The sequence below is a fragment of the Rhipicephalus sanguineus genome, chromosome 6 (assembly GCF_013339695.2).
Source record: "Rhipicephalus sanguineus isolate Rsan-2018 chromosome 6, BIME_Rsan_1.4, whole genome shotgun sequence".
Lineage (NCBI taxonomy): Eukaryota > Metazoa > Arthropoda > Arachnida > Ixodida > Ixodidae > Rhipicephalus > Rhipicephalus sanguineus.
This window is the reverse complement of record NC_051181.1, coordinates 153,660,113-153,666,962: the sequence shown is the minus strand read 5'-3', so window position 1 is coordinate 153,666,962 and position 6,850 is coordinate 153,660,113. Positions and strand designations below refer to the sequence as shown.

The window sequence follows — 6,850 nt, the reverse complement described above, 5'->3', positions numbered from 1 at the left end:
TCTTATGGAGGTGTGTGTCTTACCGAAAATAATGAAAATGTGTTTTTCAAGGCCTTCAGCAAGTAAGTCTCCCCCCCCCCCCCCCCAAAAAAAATTCCTGGCTACGGGCCTGGGTATTACATGATGGTGCGAAATATGAAGAATAAAGCATTTTTATAAGCTGTAAAACATTCTGGCAAGTTTTTCTGTTTTGAACATATTACTGAAGCATTTCAAGTCATAAAAAGAATTTGGCAAATCTAGAGCAATTTTTCGAAATTTAATCGGCACTTAAGAGGTTAACCGCGCCACAAGAAAAACATCTGTGCACATTTAAATTTGCTATTGAAAGCTATCCGAGAATGCCTACTGCAAGTACAGTTGCAAAGTGCCCAGTACGACACAATTCTTCCTTTTGCAAATTCGAGAAGTACCCACTATGTCCGTACGGCAACGCGCACACCTTGTTGATACTGTTGCTGCAGATGATGGTAACTATGCCTGTGAGCCTTGAACCAACCACTCGTGCAATTCACACGTTCTGACGCCTTGTGTGATACTATGCTTCTGCCACGCTTTTGTTTTGATGCATTTCTCGCACTACATACTAGGGGTGTGCGAATAGTGAAATTTCATCTTGAATCAAATAGTGCTGAATAGTAGCCAAAAATATCGAATAGTATATTTACATGAAATGTGTACCGCTAGTTACGGCAAGACAAAGGAAAAATCAGGGATGCTACGGCGTGCTGACAGTTTCCTTACGCACTTGTTCGGGAGTGGCTTTTGTTTCAGCTTTTATGGGCGCACAAGCATGTTGATAGAAGAGCCGCCATTCCAGTCAGCAGCGCCACTTTTCACCTCCCAACGGCTAATAGAGGGGGGTACAGTAGCTAGTTTTCTTCCCCATGGTCGAGCATAAGGCTCATCCGACAACGGTAATGTTGTGCTTCATCGCCATGGGTGCTCCGAAGCCAAGAGTTATCACGCGCCCATTCACAGCAGCGTTTTAACTGCGCGCCGGAAAGATGGGAGTTTCTGTACCAGTGGTGCGGTGCAGCAGTGGCGACTGCCCAGCTTGAACAAATTTTAACATGCCAAGTCAATCACCGAGGGTTTCGCAGGCCAAAGCCACGTCGTTTTATGGTGCTTGCGGCATATGCGACCGAACTATGCAAGAAGTCCGTGCATTCGTTTCCGGAGGAAAGTTGTAAAGGACTTGACAGTTTTCTGATGTGTTTTTCTACGTGCGGAAATGAAATAATCTACTTTAAGATCAACATGCACTCGCTTTTGAACCAGGATATCAGTGAAAGTTTAACGAATGGTGACGTTACCGTTAGTTTTAGCCACCCTACCCTAACTAAGTTGCACCATTGGCCTTTGTCGCATTATAGATATTCGTCCTGTCGAATTATTCGAAACTTCGAGTACTAGCTATTCGAAAGTCTTCGATTAGGAACTATTCGATTCGAATTCGAAACTTAAATATTTGCACACCCCTACTATATACCATTCGTATAGCGTTTTTTTCTTAAACAATACCGAGCGTGGGCGTGGCTCTGTGGTAGAACACCTGCTTGCTATGCAGAAGTGCTGGGTTCGATTCCCACTTAAATAAATGTGTTTAATATTTCTTCATTTGCATCAATCTCTAATTTTTGCTCGCGGACAACGCTGATTTCTCACTCACAACCAGCGACGCCGCCAACACAAATTAAGATTGTCCTTTTCATTGTTCCTTCTGGTACTGTAGAATGCAGCGATATTGCTGTGCAAGTTGGATTACCAAGAAAATAGTTACCATTTTATTTGAATGAAGAAACCACCACGTACTCCGACTGCAGCAACACACAATGACAATTTTTGCAACTTTCATTAATTTCACTATTCAATACTATGCACGCACCACTGCTATAGAAGGCATGTCGCAGGGCCCCCTCAAAAATTACCTAATAGCTTGCAAATGGCAGGTAAAAGGTGTTTCTTGAGGTAATTGTTCATTATTTAATGCATTGAAGTGTACTCTTCAATAGAACACTTCTAATAGTTGTTACAAGTACTTTAAGGAGCAGTGTGTTTGAGACATCTTTTCTGTATAAAATTGTGAGCAGCAACAACAGTTACAGACACGTAGCAGTTTTCACGGGTTCATTATCGTTTGCTCTTGGTAATTCACAGCAGGGCCGTCTCATTTCTGTACTCGTGCAGAAGAGCACCCAGGTGACAAGTTCAAGGGATGCTGTCAACAGAACCTTTACAAAACCTGGCTAAGCAAGTAAAAAGATTGCTCCAAAAAGGTGTTGGTCCTAAGCTCAAATTCTGGACCAGGTCAAACTTTTCGTCAACCAGGAAGCTTTCCAAGAAATCCTAATGGGTTCCCTTTGTACCTTCATGCTACAAGCGTGTAGATGACAGTAGATTCACATGGGTGCACCATGGGAATCAAATAGGGGCATGCAAGCACTTTTGAGGAATACTGCCATCAGAGAATGCTGCAAACTTGTTGAAAATCTGCACCATGAGTAACGCATTGCAACATGCAACTGCTTTCACAGAATGCTGTTGGGAAATGCCGCGAACAAAAGTTGGTACAAAATCTTTGCACATGAGCCAAATTGCAAGTGCAGGCACTATATTGTGGAACGTTCCAAAAATGCAGAAGGTGGAAGTGTTCACCAAGTTCGAAAAGTGTGGGCGAATTAGCCTGTGATCGTGGTGCACAAACACTAGAAATTTTTTAGTACACTGCTAGGTGTGTGTGCCCATGAGACAAAGCAATGTATGCCATTACGAATAAGCTTTTTTTTTCTTCTTTCAAGCCAACAATACACTTTTTAGTTTGTAGTAACTATAGATGGAACACCTTGAAGGCCTTCAACAAAGTAGCTGGGTGAGCAACAACAATGCAACAACTATGGTTGTTATCTCTCTCATTACAGCGTTTGTGGTGTCCCGACTTCTTTCTCGTGTCCGTGTTTGCACGCCCCGTCTTTTTAGAATGAATAGCTGGGTATATAATTTTTTTTTAGACCTCAGGTGCATGCTCGACACAGCCTTGCTGCAGCCTCATAATGGCACGACGTTACTAAAAAAATAGATGCTAACTACCTCATTTGCATGGCATGGCTTATGAAGCTCCTTTTATTGTACAAGAATTCAAAATTTCTACAGTTGTGAGTTGAGCCCGTAACTGTTGCTCGAGCCAGCAGTCAAATGCAACCTTTGACATTTGTGATGGCAGGAAATGGGGCATTTCTATTACCTTAAATCCCACGTGTTGCAACTGACGCAACTTCATGGTCTCTATTCCCAAGAGCTTGTTCGTGTTGGCGCAGTACGATCCTGGCCCATGCACAACTACAGCGCATGCAGCTTTTGTGCCAGTTTTGACCGGACGCCATGCACCACTCATGAGCTCCAATTCACACCTTGACAGTTTCAACCCTCCCTCCTGTTCAACACAAAACAAGATGTCGGGGTAGTGATGGTGTGGTAGTGCACGCTTGACAGTACACACATCGCCAAACCGCATCCGCAGCCGATTCACAACTTCTAGCGTAACCTGCTCCCTGTGGTGCAACCCTTTTGTTCCTTCGTCAATGTCACGCCCAACAACATGGTGTTCGGTCTGTAAGCTCTTGAGAACGTGAGGACTTAGGAACGGTCCGGTGTAGCAGGGCAGTTCAACCTGCACCGAGCTCTGGAGTGCCTCCGCATGAAAGCTAACATCCTTGTGCTTCTGACTCCCGTACACACGATCGTCATTTAATGCCAGTCGCAGCAAATCGGCAGAGTATACACCAACAACTGCCAGATACCACAATGCCGACACAAACATGTGATGATGATTTTCAATTTCTGGCCTCCTACATGATCTTGACAGCTCGCGTAAAACTGATTTGTAGTTGAATTCTTCGGGGTTATGGTTGAACAGTGCTACAGCTTTCAGTGTTCTTGCGATCTCCTTCAACCGAATGGTTTTTATCTGTTCCATTAGGTGCTGTAAAGCAGTATCCAGGAGAACGGGATGGTAACTCTTAAGTGCGGTTGCCAGTGTCGTTACATGCGCCACTGTGGATGGAGCCCACCTGGCTACCCCAGGCTCGCAGGCTGTCAGAGCCTTCACCCACGCAGATGTGTCATGAACAGTCCGGCTATAACGAAGTGCTTTAGCTAATGCACCAATGGTAACACTATCTGCCTTCACTGCATTTTCTTCCAACAATTTCACGACGCGTGCCATCAGCCGTTTGTCCTCGATTATTTCCTGCGACTTGAAAAAGCTTTGACAGGCCAATCCGACTTCAGCAACTGTGAGCACGTCAAAACTCGACAGAAGCCTTTCTTCGACGATTGGCTTGATGTTTCGCACCATTCGACGCTGCAAATTCGTGTAGAACAAGTACTGAATCAGCTCGCGGGGCGTGAGCTTGTCGATAGAGCGGCCGGCAATAGTAAGCATGGTTCTGTTGTACCTAGAAATCCTGCTGAGCCGCAGATGATAGAAACAGTCTGCCAGCAGAAGCTGACGGTGCTTGTCCCATCGAGGACATCGTGCGCTGCATTCGCTGTCGAGCGCGTTCCATAGGTGCTTGAAATGCGGAGTTGTGGTCGCCGCCGTCTGTGGCCACAAGCAAAGGCCTGCAAGGGCACACGTTAAGGCATCGTCAGATGTCGCAGGCAAGCTAACAACGACACCCTCTATAATTGGTTTGTGTTTCCTATCTTCGATGCATGAGCTGTGTTCGTCCGTGTGCACGGAAAGCTCAACGAATCGACGTACGGAGTCGTCTACCCCAGGGACGGCAGCATCAAGCAGTTTGTGCATGTTTTCCTTGTTTGGTTGCCTCAAAACACTGTGCTTCAGTTCGGGCCGACTTTCCAGAACTTCGTGAAAGTGCTCGTTTTCCAGCTCACGATAAATTTTGCCGTGCAGCGCTCGCCGGAACACCAAACACTCGCACATCCAGCACATAGCGCTCGCGAACCGCGCGGTCTTAAACATCGTGGCATGCATCGCGCACCTCAGACCGTGACCACGGTGCTTCAGAGTTCTACGTGCGCGGACGTCTTGTTATCGCGTACATTGTAAAGTCTGCCATCATAATCAACGTTTGGTGCCAGAACTACCAGTTAAGCACATGGTCTGGCGCTGCGTGAGTCGTGTTTGCGCCCATACGGATTCGGATTTGGCTTGAGGCTCATGTAACAAAGAAAAACACATATCCGAAACACAAGCTCGATTATCCGAAATCACGGTGTCCGAAGCACACTGTTACGTGGTGTTACGCTGTTGCGAGGTTGCTTCTACTAACTCTGCGGTAGCTGTATAAATATTGCAGTAAGCAGCGATATATAAACGCAGTGACTATTCTGTGGTCCAGACCACAGAATAGAGTGCAGCTTTATTCTGTGGACCAGACCACAGAATAAAGTGCAGCTTTATTTTGTGGACCACTCAATAAACTTGCGCGCTGTGAGCTGTGCAGAAATGTTCTGTAGCCCAAGCAGCCCACCTCTCTTGACGACGGTTTTCTGTCACAAATTGCGAGGGTTCATTCGGTGGTCTGGTCCACAGAACAGGCACTGTTAATGCCCTCAGAGGGAACTGAACCCACCCCATAGAGACTTCGATTTGCCAACGCTCGAGCTCCCTTGACGACAGCTTGTCTCGCTTGTCTCGCGAATATTGAAGACGCGTATGCGTGAAAGACTCCAATGTTTTGACATATGCCAGTATTGATATCAGCCGCAGATAAACTTGTTAGCAGCAAAACGAAGGCGTATAATGATAACAAATGACAGCGGCTCTAAAATTTCGTGAACCTGATCTATCGCGTGCGGAACACTTAAGTCACTTTCACCACAGTACGTTTGTGTCATGTGAAAAAGTGCACTAACATTTGCATGGGAGACTCGAATTTTGAGCAATCCTTCTGAATGGGTGCGGCCATAAATCACCCGTAAAAGAACGCTAACGCCACCGCGAAAAGAAAACAATAATAACAAATGACAGCGTGCATAAAATTTTTTTGCCTTGATCCATTGAGTACGCAACGCGTAAGCCACTTTCGCCGCAGTACACTTGTGTCAAGCACTACTACAGGTTTTCCCGCTCAATTTAATCCAAGCGCCAGCCAAATTAATCTAGGCGCCAGTCAATTTAATCCAGCCGCCACTCAAATTAATCCAGGTGCCATTCATTTTAATCCAAGTGCCACTGAAATTAATCCAACCGCCAGCCGATTTAATCCAGACGCCAGCGAATTTAATCCTGACGACATCGTGACTTCAAAGCGACCCAGAATTTTCGGGAACGCGTGGAGTGAATAGCTTCGGAGTGAATTTAAGAGGAAATATTATCAAGATGCGTAGAATAAACAATGAATGAGTCACTAGTGACACAATGTGACTCGCGCGACTTCATCACGCCTATCACCCGCGTACGCACTATTCACACCTTCGACATGCATATCAAAGGAAAGGCCGTCCACACAGTAATAACTTGATACCTATTGCCCAGGCCAATGATCTGATCACTAGTGACTCAGGTGACGTCATCACGCATATCACCCACGCACGCGCTGTCTTAACCTTCCGTCATGCATATCAAACGAAACGTCTTTGAGAGAGTAATGACTTGAACCCTGTCACTTGGTCTAGTGATGTGATCACTAGTGACTCGCGTGACGTCATCACGCCTAACACCCACGCAATCACTCTCTAACCTGCCTTCATGCATACCAAACGAAACGCCTTTGAGAAGGTAATAACTTGAACGCTGTTACTCGGCTTAGTGACCTGATCACTAATGACTCGCGTGACGTTATCACGCCTAACACCCACGCAAGCACTCTCTAACCTGCCT

At 45.8% G+C, this 6,850-nt stretch overlaps 1 protein-coding gene across 1 annotated transcript; it reads right to left on the bottom strand.

Annotated features, from left to right (window-relative positions):
- Nucleotides 1–2,989: 2,989 nt before the first annotated feature.
- Nucleotides 2,990–5,152, bottom strand: LOC119396830 (uncharacterized). Its single transcript, XM_037664166.2, has one exon. The coding sequence runs from the start codon at nt 4,997–4,999 to the stop codon at nt 3,110–3,112; it is 1,890 nt and encodes a 629-aa protein (XP_037520094.1). The 5' UTR covers nt 5,000–5,152; the 3' UTR covers nt 2,990–3,109.
- Between the last annotated feature and the right edge of the window lie 1,698 nt (nt 5,153–6,850).